We start from the raw sequence: 20,580 nt of genomic DNA, 5'->3' as shown, positions 1-20,580 counted from the left end.
TAGGCAGAAGCTTCCACCTAGCAGTGAGCTCGGTGACGTCACCGACACTAATGTGTGAGCTTTAGCACTGCCCTAGCCTGTAAAATGACTAGGGCAGCGCTAAAGCCCGCCCATCAGAGTGGGATCACCTGGAACACTGCTTAGCAGTGCAAAAATGCCCTTGCCCTGTGCTATCCAGTGCAGGGCAAGGGAGAGCATCGGAGTATAAAATGCTCCAATGCTCATATCAGGGGGGTTGAGTAGGGGGAGATGGAGACATGTCCGGGTTCTTCTCTGAACCCGGACAACCCCTTTAAAGTGTAACTGCTGTTTCATTTTTTCTTTTTTTTTGTGTAGGGACAGTGACAGGGAACATTTTTGTAATATACTTTATTTAAGCAAAACGTTTGTTTGTGGTAGAAAACTGGGGCTGAAATGTCCCTTAGCGGCTCTCTCAAATGAGCGTTGCTAAGGAACATCCGTAGCATAAGAGAGATGGGCTGTGTGGTTGCTGCGGGCCTCTGCCTGTCCTTCTTCCTCATGATGTTGGGAGCGAATATTCGAATTGCAAATATTAATCACGAATATCGACACTTCGAGAATCCGCAAATATTTAGAATATAGTGATATATATTCGTAATTTTGAATATTCTAGATTTTTTTTTCATCAGTAACCTCCCTTCTTGCTTCTGGGCCAATGAGAAGGCTGCAATGTCTTTGTCTGAGCTTAGCAACATCCTTAGCAACCAATAGGAAAGTGTTAGCATTGTTATTGCTGTGCTCTGTGCTTCCCTGTGTCATTACATTAGATAGTTAGTTAGTTAGTTAGTTAGTTAGTTAGTTAGCTTATATATAAAATACAGATAGTTAGTGGGAGATGTAGGTTAGATAGTGATAAAGTGTAGCTTCTGCTGTCCATACATACATGCTGCATACATAGTGCTGGGATGTCACAAGTTCACAACAATACTTAGTGCACCAATCACTAATATGTAGTCAGACCTGTTAAAATGTGAAGTTGCACGTATTGCGCTAAAATATTTGCATCAATAGTGCCGATTTTCTCAATCGCAAATATATTGGAGCACTCTATCTGCATATAATGCAAATATATGACGAATATTCTACAAATTATTCGCGAAATATCGCAAATTTGATTATGGCCCCTGCTGCTTATCACTGCTCCCTCACAGCCTGGTGGGCACAGGAGCCTTATGTGTTACATATACATAGTATAATATATACATTGCCCCTTGTATTAAATATAATCTTCTACAGTATGATTATACTCACTGACCGGTGTGGGCAGCACTGTCAGTGAGCTTTCCCCCTGCACTCCCGGCAGTGCTGACTAATGAACCGGCTGCCGGGAGCGATGCCTGTGTGAGCGGTAAGCGCTCACTACAGGCAGTGCAGAGAGACAGGGGGAAGCTGCTATACAGTATATAAGGACAGTTATGTTAGAAGATTGATGACCCTCATTTGAGAGAGTGCTGTTAAGGGACATTTCAACCCCAGTTTTCTACCATAAATAAATGTTTTTCCTAAATAAAGTATATTACAAAAATGTTCCCCGTCACTGCCCCTACACATTAGCAAAAAAAAATATGTAACAGCAGTTACTCTTTAATTTCAGTAATGTTATTTTCTTTAAATGTATGATTGCTTATTTAGTTGTTCAGATTCCAAATATTTTCCTATTTTTTTCAGTGTGGTCAACCAATGGTAACGGGTCGATGTTTAGACTGCGGAGCTAATGTTGGCGGGCAAAATCATATACCTCATCCAGGATTCCAGAGAATTCAGTATGCTTCTATTTCACTTTCTTTTTTTAGATTAGAATTGCAAGGATATTTCCACACGATACCCTACATGATTTGCACATTTTGATTTATTATTTAGAAACACTTTTCTTACCGTTACATGGAAGTTTTTTGGGGGGTGCTTTAGAAATTGATGACCAATCCATAGGATAGCAGAAATTTTCGTATGAGAGCAGCACAAATGACCACGAGTCTTGCTTCAGGAATGCAACAGCTCGTCCTTTGACCACAGATCCACACGGTCAATAGAATAGCACAAAGATAAAGGTTGACGGCAGCATATCCAAGCAGCAGGGGCGTTGTTAGGTCAAAACATTCGGGGCTTGAGCCCCGGATGTTTTGTCCAGTGCCCTGAATGTTATGCTGGATTGCTGGTAGCATTTTTTTGGCTATTCCAGGGGCCTTTTATATTTATTGGACCTGGGCAACCCCACAGATCATCCCCCACCCCCTTGTACTTGTTCCGCTACTTTCCTGCTGCACCGGCATGAGTTCAGTCACTTCGGTGGCATCGGTGCTCAATCCCATCCTGCGGTGGGTAATCCTGTGAGACCTGCCGAGGGAGGTCACGGGTCTCGCGGAATCACGCGCTGCAGGTCGGGATTGAGCACCGATGCCACCGAAGTGACTGAACTCATTCCGGCGCAGCAGATAAGTAACGGAACAAGTACAAAGGAGGTGGGGGGGATGATCTGTGGGGTTGCCCAGATGGCTAGACCCTTCACAGTAGTTATTAATCCCTTTCAGCAGTCCCCCATTCACTGAATGGGGACTGCTGAAAGGGGTTAATAACTACTGTGAATGGGGGACTGCTGAAAGGGGTTAATAACTACTGTGAAGGGGGACTGCTGAAAGGCGTTAAAGTACAAGGGGGGGGGTCGGGGGATGATCTGTGGGGTTGCCCAGATGGCTCACAGTAGTTATTAACCCCTTTCAGAAGTCCCCCATTCACTGAATGGGGGACTGCTGAAAGTGGTTAATAACTACTGTCAAGGGGGACTGCTGAAAGGGGTTAATAACTACTGTGAAGGCCCCCCTGATGGGGGCATGTCTTCATGGGGTGGGGCGTGGCTTCACAGGGGGCGTGGTACAGTGGGCTTGTGCCCTGGATGTTTTCAGACCCTAGCAACGCCCCTGCCAAGCAGATTTATTTTATTCACAATGGGTCCATAAAAAGTGTGTATATAAACACCAGAATAAAGTGCAACGTTTAGACTACGCAGTAGTCTTTCTCAAGCATAATATGGAGTGTATCATAAGGGTTCATATAGTGCACATACCACCCCCTCTCACTAAATCAAATCAATTAATCATGCTAACTCATCATGTCACCGCCTTCACCTTACTATAAACCAATCACAATATCCAACAATATGATTATCAGTGGCACTTACTAGGGATGAGCGAACCCGAACTGTATAGTTCGCGTTCGTACCGAATTTTGGGGTGTCCGTGACACGGACCCGAACCCGAACATTTTCGTAAAAGTCCGGGTTCGGGTTCGGTGTTCGGTGCTTTCTTGGCGCTTTTTGAAAGGCTGCAAAGCAGCCAATCAAAAAGCGTCATACTACTTGCCCCAAGAGGCCATCACAGCCTTGCCTACTATTGGCATGGCTGTGATTGGCCAGTGCAGCATGTGACCCAGCCTCTATATAAGCTTCACTCTGCTGATACAAGCGTAGGGAGAGGTTGCTGCTGCGACGTTAGGGCGATATTAGGCAGATTAACTCCTCTAAAAGACTTAATTCAGTGATCGATCTCCAGCTGTGGATCATTGAAGTGCTGATATTGAATTGCTCACTTTTTTTAGGCTGCCCAGAGCATTTTTATATCACTTTTTTCTGGGGTGATCGGCGGCCATTTTGTGGCTTGTGGTGCGCCAGCACAAGCTACCACCAAGTGCATTTAACCATCAATAGTGTGGTTATTTTTTGCTATATCCTACATCAGGTGCAGGCTGAGCCTGTGTCACCCAAGTGCATTTAACCATCAATAGTGTGGTTATTTTTTGGCCATATACTACATCAGGTGCAGGCTGAGCCTGTGTCACCCAAGTGCATTTAACCATTAATAGTGTGGTTATTTTTTGCGATATCCTACATCAGGGTCAAGCTTTCATCAAGTGCATTTAACCATCAATAGTGTGGTTATTTTTTGGCCATATACTACATCAGGTGCAGGCTGAGCCTGTGTCACCCAAGTGCATTTAACCATCAATAGTGTGTTTATTTTTGGCCATATACTACATCAGGGGCAAGTTGAGCCTGTCACCCAGCGCCTAAAAAATAGGCCTGACATTTCTATTCCTCCAAATCAGTACTGTTTTAGCTGGTCAAATTATTTGTAGTGACCGTAAAAGCACAGTTTTTGTTCTGGGTTGAAAAACTATTCCCAAATTTGCCATTCTCAAAATTAGTAGTTTCTGCTATATCAGGCCTACTTTAAATCTATCCCAAAAAGGGTATATTAGATTCAAGGTGCTGATAGTGTCCTTCTGAAAAACTTAACACACACGCTACAGTGCAGATACAAGTCTAATTCTGTGATTAAAGGTATACCTGTCACACAGCGCCTAAAAAATAGGCCTGACATTTATATTCCTCCAAATCAGTACTGTTTTAGCTGGTCAAATTATTTGTAGTGACCGTAAAAGCACAGTTTTTGTTCTGGGTTGAAAAACAATTCCCAAATTTGCCATTCTCAAAATAACTAGTTTCTGCTATATCAGGCCTACTTTAAATCTATCCCAAAAAGGATATCTTAGATTCAAGGTGCTGATAGTGTCATTCTGAAAAACTTAACACACACGCTACCATGCAGATACAAGTCTAATTCTGTGATTAAAGGTATATCTGTCACACAGCGCGTAAAAAATAGGCCTGACATTTATATTCAACCAAATCTGTACTGTTTTAGCTGGTCAAATTATTTGTAGTGACCGTAAAAGCACAGTTTTTGTTCTGGGTTGAAAAACTATTCCCAAATTTGCCATTCTCATAAATAAGTAGTTTCTGCTATATCAGGCCTACTTTAACCCCTTCACGCAACATCACGTACATGTACGTGGGGGAATGTGGTGCCTCACCGCATTCCCACGTGCATGTACGTGATCGGCTTTCACTGTCAGCGCAGGGAGCGAAGCGCTGAAGCTCCAGTGAAGCCGGCGTGCTGGGGTTGCTAGGCAACCAGAGAAGCCGGCAGGAGCTGTATTGTAGCTCTGACCCGCCCGCGATCGCTGTGATTGGTCCATTACTGCAGAGGGACCAATCACAGCGCATCGGGGCAGGTAAGAGGGGGTTAGGGAGGGACTATGTGCTTCTCCTTCTCTGATCGCCCCAATTCCTGTCAGGGAAGCGATCAGAGAAGGAGATAGTGTGAAAATATTCCCCACCTATGACGAGTATACTCGTCATGGCGCACTGCTACTTAGCGCGCCATGATGAGTATACACGTCATGGCATAAACTGTCACCATGTCTGCAGACATGGTGACAGCGCTGAGATCCCGGCTGTCACACACAGCCGGGCACCTTAGGTCAATGCCGAGGGGGGTCCTGTGACCCCCCCATGTCGGCGATCGCTGCAAACCGCAGGTCAATTCAGACCTGCGGTTTGTAGCGGTTTCTGATCGCCGCGGTCCCTGACCGCGGGGATCAGAAACTTTACTATGCCCAAAATAAAGCTTTTTCACCCCCCCTGCACCCCTGAATGATGATATGTGGGCGGGTGGTGCAGGGGGGGTGTCGCAGGCGGTGGGGAGGTGCGGTAAGCTGCGGGAGGCGGGCGGTGCGGCAGGCGGGATCGCGATCCCCCGCCCGCCTCCCTTTCAATGATCGTTGGCTTCTAGTGGGGATACCAGGGTGCCAGCACATTGCTGGCACCCTGGTATAAACGGCTGACATCTGCGATGCGATGTCAGCCGTTTAACCCTTTCCATACAGCGGTCCGTACGGACCGCTGTATGGAAAAGGTTAACAGCGCAGGGAGCTCTCTCCCTCTCTCATCGGGGGGCTGCTGTGCCTTTGCAGCCCCCCGATGGGAGAGGGAGAGAGCCCCCAGAGAGCCCCCCTCAGCCCTGTACTTACCCTTCCCCGTCTGCGCAGTTCTGACCAGTACTGAGCAGACGGGGAAGGTTCCCATGGCAACAGGACGCCTCTCAGGCGTCCTGCTGTCCATGGTGCTGAACAGATCTGTGCTGAAAGCATAGATCTGTTCAGACAAGTGTAAAATACAGTACAGAACAATATATATTGTTCTGTACTGTATTATACAGACATCAGACCCACTGGATCTTCAAGAACCAAGTGGGTCTGGGTCAAAAAAAAAGTAAAAAAAAGTGAAAAAAGTAAAGTTTCAAAAAAACACATTTATCACTGAATAAAAAATAAAATAAAAAAATACACTACACATATTAGGTATCGCCGCGTCCGTAACGACCTGATCTATAAAACGGTCATGTTACTTTCCCCGCACGGTGAACGCCATAAAAATAAAAAAATAAAAACTATGAGGAAATTGAAATTTTGCCCACCTTACTTCCCAAAAAAGGTAATAAAAGTGATCAAAAAAGTCGCATGTACGCCAAAAAAGTACCAATCAAACCGTCACCTCATCCCGCAAAAAATGAGCCCTTACATGAGACAATGGCCCAAAAAATAAAAAAACTATGGGTCTCAGACTATGGAGATACTAAAACATGATTTTTTTTTTGTTTCAAAAATATTATTGTGTAAAACCCTGATAAATTATAAAAAGGTAGACATATTAGGTATTGCCATGTCCGTAAGAACCTGATCTATAAAAATACCACATGACCTAACCCCTCAGGTGAACACTGTAAAAAAAATAAAAAAAAAACGGTGTCAAAAAAGCTATTTTTTTGTTACCTTACATCACAAAAAGTGTAATAGCAAGCGATCAAAAAGTCATGTGCACCCCAAAATAGTACCAATCTAACCGTCATCTCATCCCGCAAAAATGATACCCAACCTGAGACAATCGCCAAAAAACTGAAAAAACTATGGCTCTCAGACTATGGAGACACTAAAACATGTTTTTTTTTTGTGTCAAAAATGATATTATTGTGTAAAACCTAAATAAATAAAAAAGTATACATATTAGGTATCGTCACGTCCGTAAGAACCTGCTCTATAAAAATAGCACATGATCTAACCTGTCAGATGAACGTTGTAAATATTAAAAAATAAAAACAGTGCCAAAACAGCTATTTTTTGGCAAATTTTCCATTTTAATTCATTTTTTCCCATAACAAAGCAAGGGTTAACAGCCAAACAAAACTCAATATTTATTGCCCTGATTCTTTAGTTTATAGAAATGCCCCATATGTGGTCGTAAACTGCTGTATGGCCACACGGCAGGGCGCAGAAGGAAAGGAGCGCCATATGGTTTTTGGAAGGCAGTTTTTGCTGGACTGGTTTTTTGACACCATGTCCCATTTGAAGCCCCCCCGATGCACCCCTAGAGTATAAACTCCAAAAAATTACCCCATTTTGGAAACTACACCCCTCAAGGTATTCAAAACTGATTTTACAAACTTTGTTAACCCTTTAAGTGTTCCACAAGAGTTAATGGCAAATGGAGATGAAATTTCTGAATTTCTATTTTTTGTTACTTTGCCTCACAAAAAAGTGTAATATAGAGCAACCAAAAATCATATGTTCCCTAAACTAGTACCAACAAAACTTCCACCGTATCCCGTAGTTTCCAAAATGGGGCCACTTTTTTGGAGTTTCTACTCTAGGGGTGCATCAGGGGGCTTTAAATGGGACATGGTGTCTAAAAACAATCCAGCAAAACCTGCCTTCCAGAAACCATATGGCATTCCTTTCCTTCTGCACCCTGCCGCGTGCCCATACAGCAGTTTACGACCACATATGGGGTGTTTCTGTAAACTACAGAATCAGGGCCATAAATAAAGAGTTTTGTTTGGCTGTTAACCCTTGCTTTGTTACTGGAAAAAAAATATTAAAATGGAAAATCTGCCGAAAAAGTGAAATTTTGAAATTTAATCTCTATTTTCCATTTATTCTTGTGGAACACCTAAAGGGTTAACAGCGTTTGTAAAATCAGTTTTGAATACCTTGAGGGGTGTAGTTTCTTAGATGGCGTCACTTTTATGGAGTTTCTACTCTAGGGGTGCATCAGGGGGGCTTCAAATGGGACATGGTGTCAAAAAAAACAGTCCAGCAAAACCTGCCTTCCAAAAACCGTATGGCATTCCTTTCCTTCTGCGCCCTGCCGTGTGCCCGTACAGCGGTTTACGACCACATATGGGGTGCTTCTGTAAACTACAGAATCAGGGCCATAAATAATGAGTTTTGTTTGGCTGTTAACCCTTGCTTTGTAACTGTAAAAAAAATATTAAAATGGAAAATCTGCCAAAAATGTGAAATTTTGAAATTGTGTCTCTATTTTCCATTAAATCTTGTGCAACACCTAAAGGGTTAACAAAGTTTGTAAAATCAGTTTTGAATACCTTGAGGGGTGTAGTTTCTTAGATGGGGTCACTTTTATGGAGTTTCTACTCTAGGGGTGCATCAGGGGGGCTTCAAATGGGACATGGTGTCAAAAAAACTGTCCAGCAAAATTAGCCCTCCAGAAACCAAACGGCGCACCTTTCACTCTACGCCCCGCTGTGTGGCCATACAGTAGTTTACGGCCACATATGGGGTGTTTCTGTGAACATCAGAGTCAGGGCAATAAAGATACAGTCTTGTTTGGCTGTTAACCCTTGCTTTGTTAGTGGAAAAAATGGGTTAAAATTGAAAATTAGGCAAAAAATGAAATTCTCAAATTTCATCTCCATTTGCCAATAACTCTTGTGCAACACCTAAAGGGTTAATGACGTATGTAAAATCAGTTTTGAATACCTTGAGGGGTGTAGTTTCTTAGATGGGGTCACTTTTATGGAGTTTCTACTCTAGGGGTGCATCAGGGGGCTTCAAATGGGACATGGTGTAAATAAACCAGTCCATAAAAATCAGCCTTCCAAAAACCAAACGGCGCACCTTTCACTCTACGCCCCGCTGTGTGGCCGTACAGTAGTTTACGGCCACATATTGGGTGTTTCTGTAAACGGCAGAGTCAGGGCAATAAAGATACAGTCTTGTTTGGCTGTTAACCCTTGCTTTGTTAGTGGAAAAAATGGGTTAAAATGAAAAATTAGACAAAAAAATGAAATTCTCAAATTTCCTCCCCATTTGCCAATAACTCTTGTGCAACACCTAAAGGGTTAACAATGTATGCAAAATCAGTTTTGAATACCTTGAGGGGTGTAGTTTCTTAGATGGGGTCATTTTTGGGTGGTTTCTATTATGTAAGCCTCGCAAAGTGACTTCAGACCTGAACTGGTCCCTAAAAATTGAGTTTTTGTAAATTTCGGAAAAATTTCAAGATTTGCTTCTAAACTTCTAAGCCTTATAACATCCCCAAAAAATAAAATATCATTCCCAAAACAATTCAAGCATGAAGTAGACATATGGGGAATGTAAAGTCATCACAATTTTTTGGGGTATTACTATGTATTACAGAAGTAGAGAAACTGAAACTTTGAAATTTGCAAATTTTTCCAAATTTTTGGTAAATTAGGTATTTTTTTGTGCAAAAAAAATAATTTTTTTGACTTCATTTTACCAGTGTTATGAAGTACAATATGTGACGAAAAAACAATCTCAGAATGGCCTAGATAAGTCAAAGCGTTTTAAAGTTATTAGCACTTAAAGTGACACTGGTCAGATTTCCAAAAAATGGCCTGGTCCTTAAGGTGAAAATGAGCCCGGTCCTGAAGGGGTTAAATCTATCCCAAAAAGGATATCTTAGATTCAAGGTGCTGATAGTGTCATTCTGAAAAACTTAACACACACGCTACCGTGCAGATACAAGTCTAATTCTGTGATTAAAGGTATATCTGTCACACAGCGCGTAAAAAATAGGCCTGACATTTATATTCAACCAAATCTGTACTGTTTTAGCTGGTCAAATTATTTGTAGTGACCTTAAAAGCACAGTTTTTGTTCTGGGTTGAAAAACTATTCCCAAATTTGCCATTCTCATAAATAAGTAGTTTCTGCTATATCAGGCCTACTTTAAATCTATCCCAAAAAGGATATCTTAGATTCAAGGTGCTGATAGTGTCATTCTGAAAAACTTAACACACATGCTACCGTGCAGATACAAGTCTAATTCTGTGATTAAAGGTATATCTGTCACACAGCGCGTAAAAAATAGGCCTGACATTTATATTCAACCAAATCTGTCATTACTTGTGTGCCTGTATTAGTGTAATACGGTACCTAAATAGATAGCCAGACAGTGTTAGGTGTCTGTAAAAAAAAAAAGGCCTGAATTTTAATTCAATACATTGGCCCGAATAATATTTTTCTTATTGTGGTGAACGGTAACAATGAGGAAAACAACTAGTAAGGGACGCGGACGTGGACATGGTCGTGGTGATGATAGTGGACCCTCTGGTGCTGGGAGAGGACGTGGCCGTTCTGCCACAGCCACACGTCCTAGTGTACCAACTACCTCAGGTCCCAGTAGCCGCCAGAATTTACAGGGATATTTGGTGGGGCCCAATGCCGTTCTAAGGATGGTAAGGCCTGAGCAGGTACAGGCATTAGTCAATTGGGTGGCCGACAGTGCATCCAGCACGTTCACATTATCTCCCACCCAGTCTTCTGCAGAAAGCGCAGAGATGGCGCATGAAAACCAAGCCCATCAGTCTGTCACATCACCCCCATGCAGATCAGGGAAACTGTCTGAGCCTCAAGTTATGCAGCAGTCTCTTATGCTGTTTGAAGACTCTGCTGCCAGGGTTTCCCAAGGGCATCCACCTAGCCCTTCCCCAGGGGTGGAAGAGATAGAATGCACTAACGCACAACCACTTATGTTTCCTGATGATGAGGACATGGGAATACCACCTCAGCACGTCTCTGATGATGACGAAACACAGGTGCCAACTGCTGCGTCTTTCTGCAGTGTGCAGACTGAACAGGAGGTCAGGGATCAAGACTGGGTGGAAGACGATGCAGGGGACGATGAGGTCCTAGACCCCACATGGAATGAAGGTCGTGCCACTGACTTTCACAGTTCGGAGGAAGAGGCAGTGGTGAGACCGAGCCAACAGCGTAGCAAAAGAGGGAGCAGTGGGCAAAATCAGAACACCCGCCGCCAAGAGACTCCGCCTGCTACTGACCGCCGCCATCTGGGACCGAGCACCCCAAAGGCAGCTTCAAGGAGTTCCCTGGCATGGCACTTCTTTAAACAATGTGCTGACGACAAGACCCGAGTGGTTTGCACGCTGTGCCATCAGAGCCTGAAGCGAGGCATTAACGTTCTAAACCTTAGCACAACCTGCATGACCAGGCACCTACATGCAAAGCATGAACTGCAGTGGAGTAAACACCTTAAAAACAAAGAAGCCACTCAGGCTCCCCCTGCTACCTCTTCTGCTGCTGCCGCCTCGGCCTCTTCTGCTGCTGCCGCCGCCTCGGCCTCTTCCTCCGCCTCTGGAGGAACGTTGGCACTTGACGCCCAGCAAACATGGGATGTACCACCAACACCACCACCTGCGTCACCAAGCATCTCAACCATGTCACACGGCAGCGTTCAGCTCTCCATCTCACAAACATTTGAGAGAAAGCGTAAATTCCCACCTAGCCACCCTCGATCCCTGGCCCTGAATGCCAGCATTTCTAAACTACTGGCCTATGAAATGCTGTAATTTAGGCTGGTGGACACAGACAGCTTCAAACAGCTCATGTCGCTTGCTGTCCCACAGTATGTTGTTCCCAGCCGGCACTACTTCTCCAAGAGAGCCGTGCCTTCCCTGCACAACCAAGTGTCCGATAAAATCAAGTGTGCACTGCGCAACGCCATCTGTGGCAAGGTCCACCTAACCACAGATACGTGGACCAGTAAGCACGGCCAGGGACGCTATATCTCCCTAACTGCACACTGGGTAAATGTAGTGGCGGCCGGGCCCCAGGCGGAGAGCTGTTTGGCGCACGTCCTTCCGCCGCCAAGGATCGCAGGGCAACATTCTTTGCCTCCTGTCTCCTCCTCCTCCTACTCAGCTTCCTCCTCCTCTTCTTCCACCTGCTCATCCAGTCAGCCACACACCTTCACCACCAACTTCAGCACAGCCCGGGGTAAACGTCAGCTGGCCGTTCTGAAACTCATATGTTTGGGGGACAGGCCCCACACCGCACAGGAGTTGTGGCGGGGTATAGAACAACAGACTGACGAGTGGTTGCTGCCGATGAGCCTCAAGCCCGGCCTGGTGGTGTGCGATAATGGGCGAAATCTCGTTGCAGCTATGGGACTAGCCGGTTTGACGCACATCCCTTGCCTGGCGCATGTGCTGAATTTGGTGGTGCAGAAGTTCATTCGCAACTACCCCGACATGTCAGAGCTGCTGCATAAAGTGCAGGCCGTCTGTTCGCGCTTCCGGCGTTCACACCCTGCTGCTGCACGCCTGTCTGCGCTACAGCGTAACTTCGGCCTTCCCGCTCACCACCTCAGATGCGATGTGCCCACCAGGTGGAACTCCACCTTGCACATGCTGGACAGACTGTGCGAGCAGCAGCAGGCCATAGTGGAGTTTCAGCTGCAGCACGCACGGGTCAGTCGCACTGCGGAACAGCACCACTTCACCACCAATGACTGGGCCTCCATGCGAGACCTGTGTGCCCTGTTGCGCTGTTTCGAGTACTCCACCAACATGGCCAGTGGCGATGACGCCGTTATCAGCGTTACAATACCACTTCTATGTCTCCTTGAGAAAACACTTAGGGCGATGATGGAAGAGGAGGTGGCCCAGGAGGAAGAGGAGGAAGAGGGGTAATTTTTAGCACTTTCAGGCCAGTCTCTTCGAAGTGACTCAGAGGGAGGTTTTTTGCAACACCAGAGGCCAGGTACAAATGTGGCCAGACAGGGCCCACTACTGGAGGACGAGGAGGACGAGGATGAGATGGAGGAGGATAAGGATGAAGCATGTTCACAGCGGGGTGGCACCCAAAGCAGCTCGGGCCCATCACTGGTGCGTGGCTGGGGGGAAACACAGGACGATGACGATACGCCTCCCACAGAGGACAGCTTGTCTTTACCTCTGGGCAGCCTGGCACACATGAGCGACTCTGCCTGGGTGCCTGGGCCTAAATATGTGACAGTGGCCTGTTCCAGTGGTGGGTGACGTGAAGCCTGATTCTCTGCTATGACATGAAGACTGATTCTGTGCTGACATGAAGCAAGATTCTCTGTTACATGACCTCTCTCCTCTGCCTGGGTGCCTGGGCCTAAATATGTGACAGTGGCCTGTTCCAGTGGCGGGTGTTGTGAAGCCTGATTCTCTGCTATGACATGAAGACTGATTCTGTGCTGACATGAAGCCAGATTCTCTGTTACGGGACCTCTCTCCTCTGTCTGGGTGCCGGGGCCTAAATATGTGACAGTGGCCTGTTCCAGTGGTGGGTGACGTGAAGCCTGATTCTCTGCTATGACAGGAAGACTGATTCTCTGCTGACATGAAGCCTGAATCTCTGTTATGGGACCTCTCTCCTCTGCCTGGGTGCCTGGGCCTAAATATGTGACAGTGGCCTGTTCCAGTGGTGGGTGACGTAAAGCCTAATTCTCTGCTATGACATGAAGACTGATTCTCTGCTGACATGAAGCCTGAATCTCTGTTATGGGACCTCTCTCCTCTGCCTGGGTGCCTGGGCCTAAATATGTGACAGTGGCCTGTTCCAGTGGTGGGTGACGTGAAGCCTGATTCTCTGCTCTGACATGAAGACTGATTCTGTGCTGACATGAAACCAGATTCTCTGTTACGGGACCTCTCTCCTCTGCCTGGGTGCCTGGGCCTAAATATGTGACAGTGGCCTGTTCCAGTGGTGGGTGACGTGAAGCTTGATTCTCTGCTATGACATGAAGACTGATTCTCTGCTGACATGAAGCCTGAATCTCTGTTATGGGACCTCTCTCCTCTGCCTGGGTGCCTGGGCCTAAATATGTGACAGTGGCCTGTTCCAGTGGTGGGTGACGTGAAGCCTGATTCTCTGCTATGACATGCAGACTGATTCTCTGCTGACATGAAGCCAGATTCTCTGTTACGGGACCTCTCTCCTCTGCCTGGGTGCCTGGGCCTAAATATCTGACAATGGACTGTTCCAGTGTTGGGTGACGTAAAGCCTGATTCTCTGCTATGACATGCAGACTGATTCTCTGCTGACATGAAGCCAGATTCTCTGTTTCGGGACCTCTCTCCTCTGCCTGGGTGCCTGGGCCTAAATATGTGACAGTGGCCTGTTCCAGTGGTGGGTGACGTGAAGCCTGATTCTCTGCTATGACATGAAGACTGATTCTCTGCTGACATGAAGCCTGAATCTCTGTTATGCGACCTCTCTCCTCTGCCTGGGTGCCTGGGCCTAAATATGTGACAGTGGCCTGTTCCAGTGGTGGGTGACGTGAAGCCTGATTCTCTGCTATGACATGAAGACTGATTCTCTGCTGACATGAAGCCTAAATCTCTGTTATGGGACCTCTCTCCTCTGCCTGGGTGCCTGGGCCTAAATATGTGACAGTGGCCTGTTCCAGTGGTGGGTGACGTGAAGCCTGATTCTCTGCTATGACATGAAGACTGATTCTCTGCTGACATGAAGCCTGAATCTCTGTTATGGGACCTCTCTCCTCTGCCTGGGTGCCTGGGCCTAAATATGTGACAGTGGCCTGTTCCAGTGGTGGGTGACGTGAAGCCTGATTCTCTGCTATGACATGCAGACTGATTCTCTGCTGACATGAAGCCAGATTCTCTGTTACGGGACCTCTCTCCTCTGCCTGGGTGCCTGGGCCTAAATATCTGACAATGGACTGTTCCAGTGTTGGGTGACGTAAAGCCTGATTCTCTGCTATGACAGGAAGACTGATTCTCTGCTGACATGAAGCCTGAATCTCTGTTATGGGACCTCTCTCCTCTGCCTGGGTGCCTGGGCCTAAATATGTGACAGTGGCCTGTTCCAGTGGTGGGTGACGTAAAGCCTAATTCTCTGCTATGACATGAAGACTGATTCTCTGCTGACATGAAGCCTGAATCTCTGTTATGGGACCTCTCTCCTCTGCCTGGGTGCCTGGGCCTAAATATGTGACAGTGGCCTGTTCCAGTGGTGGGTGACGTGAAGCCTGATTCTCTGCTCTGACATGAAGACTGATTCTGTGCTGACATGAAGCCAGTTTCTCTGTTACGGGACCTCTCTCCTCTGCCTGGGTGCCTGGGCCTAAATATGTGACAGTGGCCTGTTCCAGTGGTGGGTGACGTGAAGCTTGATTCTCTGCTATGACATGAAGACTGATTCTCTGCTGACATGAAGCCTGAATCTCTGTTATGGGACCTCTCTCCTCTGCCTGGGTGCCTGGGCCTAAATATGTGACAGTGGCCTGTTCCAGTGGTGGGTGACGTGAAGCCTGATTCTCTGCTATGACATGCAGACTGATTCTCTGCTGACATGAAGCCAGATTCTCTGTTACGGGACCTCTCTCCTCTGCCTGGGTGCCTGGGCCTAAATATCTGACAATGGACTGTTCCAGTGTTGGGTGACGTAAAGCCTGATTCTCTGCTATGACATGCAGACTGATTCTCTGCTGACATGAAGCCAGATTCTCTGTTTCGGGACCTCTCTCCTCTGCCTGGGTGCCTGGGCCTAAATATGTGACAGTGGCCTGTTCCAGTGGTGGGTGACGTGAAGCCTGATTCTCTGCTATGACATGAAGACTGATTCTCTGCTGACATGAAGCCTGAATCTCTGTTATGCGACCTCTCTCCTCTGCCTGGGTGCCTGGGCCTAAATATGTGACAGTGGCCTGTTCCAGTGGTGGGTGACGTGAAGCCTGATTCTCTGCTATGACATGAAGACTGATTCTCTGCTGACATGAAGCCTAAATCTCTGCTATGGGACCTCTCTCCTCTGCCTGGGTGCCTGGGCCTAAATATGTGACAGTGGCCTGTTCCAGTGGTGGGTGACGTGAAGCCTGATTCTCTGCTATGACATGAAGACTGATTCTCTGCTGACATGAAGCCTGAATCTCTGTTATGGGACCTCTCTCCTCTGCCTGGGTGCCTGGGCCTAAATATGTGACAGTGGCCTGTTCCAGTGGTGGGTGACGTGAAGCCTGATTCTCTGCTATGACATGCAGACTGATTCTCTGCTGACATGAAGCCAGATTCTCTGTTACGGGACCTCTCTCCTCTGCCTGGGTGCCTGGGCCTAAATATCTGACAATGGACTGTTCCAGTGTTGGGTGACGTAAAGCCTGATTCTCTGCTATGACATGCAGACTGATTCTGTGCTGACATGAAGCCAGATTCTCTGTTATGGGACCTCTCTCCTCTGCCTGGGTGCCGGGGCCTAAATATATGACAATGGACTGTTACAGTGGTGGGTGACGTGAAGCCAGATTCTCTGCTATGGCATGAAGACTGATTCTCTGCTGACATGAAGCCTGAATCTCTGTTATGGGACCTCTCTCCTCTGCCTGGGTGCCTGGGCCTAAATATGTGACAGTGGCCTGTTCCAGTGGTGTGTGACGTGAAGCCTGATTCTCTGCTATGACATGAAGACTGATTCTGTGCTGACATGAAGCCAGATTCTCTGTTACGGGACCTCTCTCCTCTGCCTGGGTGCCTGGGCCTAAATATGTGACAGTGGCCTGTTCCAGTGGTGGGTGACGTGAAGCTTGATTCTCTGCTATGACATGAAGACTGATTCTCTGCTGACATGAAGCCTGAATCTCTGTTATGGGACCTCTCTCCTCTGCCTGGGTGCCTGGGCCTAAATATGTGACAGTGGCCTGTTCCAGTGGTGGGTGACGTGAAGCCTGATTCTCTGCTATGACATGCAGACTGATTCTGTGCTGACATGAAGCCAGATTCTCTGTTACGGGACCTCTCTCCTCTGCCTGGGTGCCTGGGCCTAAATATGTGACAGTGGCCTGTTCCAGTGGTGGGTGACGTGAAGCCTGATTCTCTGCTATGACATGAAGACTGATTCTCTGCTGACATGAAGCCTGAATCTCTGTTATGCGACCTCTCTCCTCTGCCTGGGTGCCTGGGCCTAAATATGTGACAGTGGCCTGTTCCAGTGGTGGGTGACGTGAAGCCTGATTCTCTGCTATGACATGAAGACTGATTCTCTGCTGACATGAAGCCTGAATCTCTGTTATGGGACCTCTCTCCTCTGCCTGGGTGCCTGGGCCTAAATATGTGACAGTGGCCTGTTCCAGTGGTGGGTGACCTGAAGCCTGATTCTCTGCTATGACATGAAGACTGATTCTCTGCTGACATGAAGCCTGAATCTCTGTTATGGGACCTCTCTCCTCTGCCTGGGTGCCTGGGCCTAAATATGTGACAGTGGCCTGTTTCAGTGGTGGGTGACGTGAAGCCTGATTCTCTGCTATGACATGCAGACTGATTCTCTGCTGACATGAAACCAGATTCTCTGTTACGGGACCTCTCTCCTCTGCCTGGGTGCCTGGGCCTAAATATGTGACAGTGGCCTGTTCCAGTGGTGGGTGACGTGAAGCCTGATTCTCTGCTATGACATGCAGACTGATTCTCTGCTGACATGAAGCCAGATTCTCTGTTACGGGACCTCTCTCCTCTGCCTGGGTGCCTGGGCCTAAATATCTGACAATGGACTGTTCCAGTGTTGGGTGACGTAAAGCCTGATTCTCTGCTATGACATGCAGACTGATTCTGTGCTGACATGAAGCCAGATTCTCTGTTATGGGACCTCTCTCCTCTGCCTGGGTGCCTGGGCCTAAATATGTGACAGTGGCCTGTTCCAGTGGTGTGTGACGTGAAGCCTGATTCTCTGCTATGACATGAAGACTGATTCTGTGCTGACATGAAGCCAGATTCTCTGTTACGGGACCTCTCTCCTCTGCCTGGGTGCCTGGGCCTAAATATGTGACAGTGGCCTGTTCCAGTGGTGGGTGACGTGAAGCTTGATTCTCTGCTATGACATGAAGACTGATTCTCTGCTGACATGAAGCCTGAATCTCTGTTATGGGACCTCTCTCCTCTGCCTGGGTGCCTGGGCCTAAATATGTGACAGTGGCCTGTTCCAGTGGTGGGTGACGTGAAGCCTGAATCTCTGCTATGACATGCAGACTGATTCTCTGCTGACATGAAGCCAGATTCTCTGTTACGGGACCTCTCTCCTCTGCCTGGGTGCCTGGGCCTAAATATCTGACAATGGACTATTCCAGTGTTGGGTGACGTAAAGCCTGATTCTCTGCTATGACATGCAGACTGATTCTCTGCTGACATGAATCCAGATTCTCTGTTACGGGACCTCTCTCCTCTGCCTGGGTGCCTGGGCCTAAATATGTGACAGTGGCCTGTTCCAGTGGTGGGTGACGTGAAGCCTGATTCTCTGCTATGACATGAAGACTGATTCTCTGCTGACATGAAGCCTGAATCTCTGTTATGGGACCTCTCTCCTCTGCCTGGGTGCCTGGGCCTAAATATGTGACAGTGGCCTGTTCCAGTGGTGGGTGACGTGAAGCCTGATTCTCTGCTATGACATGAAGACTGATTCTCTGCTGACATGAAGCTTGAATCTCTGTTATGGGACCTCTCTCCTCTGCCTTGGTGCCTGGGTCTAAATATGTGACAGTGGCCTGTTCCAGTGGTGGGTGACGTGAAGCCTGATTCTCTGCTATGACATGAAGACTGATTCTTTGCTGACATGAAGCCTGAATCTCCTTTATGGGACCTCTCTCCTCTGCCTGGGTGCCTGGGCCTAAATATGTGACAGTGGCCTGTTCCAGTGGTGGGTGACGTGAAGCCTGATTCTCTGCTATGACATGCAGACTGATTCTCTGCTGACATGAAGCCAGATTCTCTGTTACGGGACCTCTCTCCTCTGCCTGGGTGCCTGGGCCTAAATATCTGACAATGGACTGTTCCAGTGTTGGGTGACGTAAAGCCTGATTCTCTGCTATGACATGCAGACTGATTCTGTGCTGACATGAAGCCAGATTCTCTGTTACGGGACCTCTCTCCTCTGCCTGGGTGCCTGGGCCTAAATATGTGACAGTGGCCTGTTCCAGTGGTGGGTGACGTGAAGCTTGATTCTCGGCTATGACATGAAGACTGATTCTCTGCTGACATGAAGCCTGAATCTCTGTTATGGGACCTCTCTCCTCTGCCTGGGTGCCTGGGCCTAAATATGTGACAGTGGCCTGTTCCAGTGGTGGGTGACGTGAAGCCTGATTCTCTGCTATGACATGCAGACTGATTCTCTGCTGACATTAAGCCAGATTCTCTGTTACGGGACCTCTCTCCTCTGCCTGGGTGCCTGGGCCTAAAATTCTGACAATGGACTGTTCCAGTGTTGGGTGACGTAAAGCCTGATTCTCTGCTATGACATGCAGACTGATTCTGTGCTGACATGAAGCCAGATTCTCTGTTACGGGACCTCTCTCCTCTGCCTGGGTGCCTGGGCCTAAATATGTGACAGTGGCCTGTTCCAGTGGTGGGTGACGTGAAGCCTGATTCTCTGCTATGACATGAAGACTGATTCTCTGCTGACATGAAGCCTGAATCTCTGTTATGCGACCTCTCTCCTCTGCCTGGGTGCCTGGGCCTAAATATGTGACAGTGGCCTGTTCCAGTGGTGGGTGACGTGATGCCTGATTCTCTGCTATGACATGAAGACTGATTCTCTGCTGACATGAAGCCTGAATCTCTGTTATGGGACCTCTCTCCTCTGCCTGGGTGCCTGGGCCTAAATATGTGACAGTGGCCTGTTCCAGTGGTGGGTGACGTGAAGCCTGATTCTCTGCTATGACATGAAGACTGATTCTCTGCTGACATGAAGCCTGAATCTCTGTTATGGGACCTCTCTCCTCTGCCTGGGTGCCTGGGCCTAAATATGTGACAGTGGCCTGTTCCAGTGGTGGGTGACGTGAAGCCTGATTCTCTGCTATGACATGCAGACTGATTCTCTGCTGACATGAAACCAGATTCTCTGTTACGGGACCTCTCTCCTCTGCCTGGGTGCCTGGGCCTAAATATGTGACAGTGGCCTGTTCCAGTGGTGGGTGACGTGAAGCCTGATTCTCTGCTATGACATGCAGACTGATTCTCTGCTGACATGAAGCCAGATTCTCTGTTACGGGACCTCTCTCCTCTGCCTGGGTGCCTGGGCCTAAATATCTGACAATGGACTGTTCCAGTGTTGGGTGACGTAAAGCCTGATTCTCTGCTATGACATGCAGACTGATTCTGTGCTGACATGAAGCCAGATTCTCTGTTACGGGACCTCTCTCCTCTGCCTGGGTGCCGGGGCCTAAATATATGACAATGGACTGTTCCAGTGTTGGGTGACGTAAAGCCTGATTCTCTGCTATGACATGCAGACTGATTCTCTGCTGACATGAAGCCTGAATCTCTGTTATGGGACCTCTCTCCTCTGCCTGGGTGCCTGGGCCTAAATATGTGACAGTGGCCTGTTCCAGTGGTGGATGACGTGAAGCCTGATTCTCTGCTATGACATGAAGACTGATTCTCTGCTGAAATGAAGCCTGAATCTCTGTTATGGGACCTCTCTCCTCTGCCTGGGTGCCTGGGCCTAAATATGTGACAGTGGCCTGTTCCAGTGGTGGGTGACGTGAAGCCTGATTCTCTGCTATGACATGCAGACTGATTCTCTGCTGACATGAAGCCAGATTCTCTGTTACGGGACCTCTCTCCTCTGCCT

At 47.5% G+C, this 20,580-nt stretch overlaps 1 protein-coding gene across 1 annotated transcript in view; it reads left to right on the top strand.

The window, feature by feature from the left end:
- The window catches only part of LOC121008305 (E3 ubiquitin-protein ligase RNF213-like), a 393,898-nt gene that overhangs the window by 232,321 nt on the left and 140,997 nt on the right, over positions 1-20,580 (top strand). Inside the window, exon 30 of the mRNA XM_040440760.1 lies at positions 1,690-1,784. Within this exon, the coding sequence (XP_040296694.1) occupies positions 1,690-1,784 (95 nt within the window). The remainder of the gene's footprint in view (positions 1-1,689; positions 1,785-20,580) is intronic.

This window comes from Bufo bufo, chromosome 1 (assembly GCF_905171765.1).
Source record: "Bufo bufo chromosome 1, aBufBuf1.1, whole genome shotgun sequence".
In the NCBI taxonomy this organism is placed as follows: Eukaryota; Metazoa; Chordata; class Amphibia; order Anura; family Bufonidae; genus Bufo; species Bufo bufo.
Note: the sequence above shows the minus strand (reverse complement) of the source record. Positions and strands in the feature narration are given on the sequence as shown.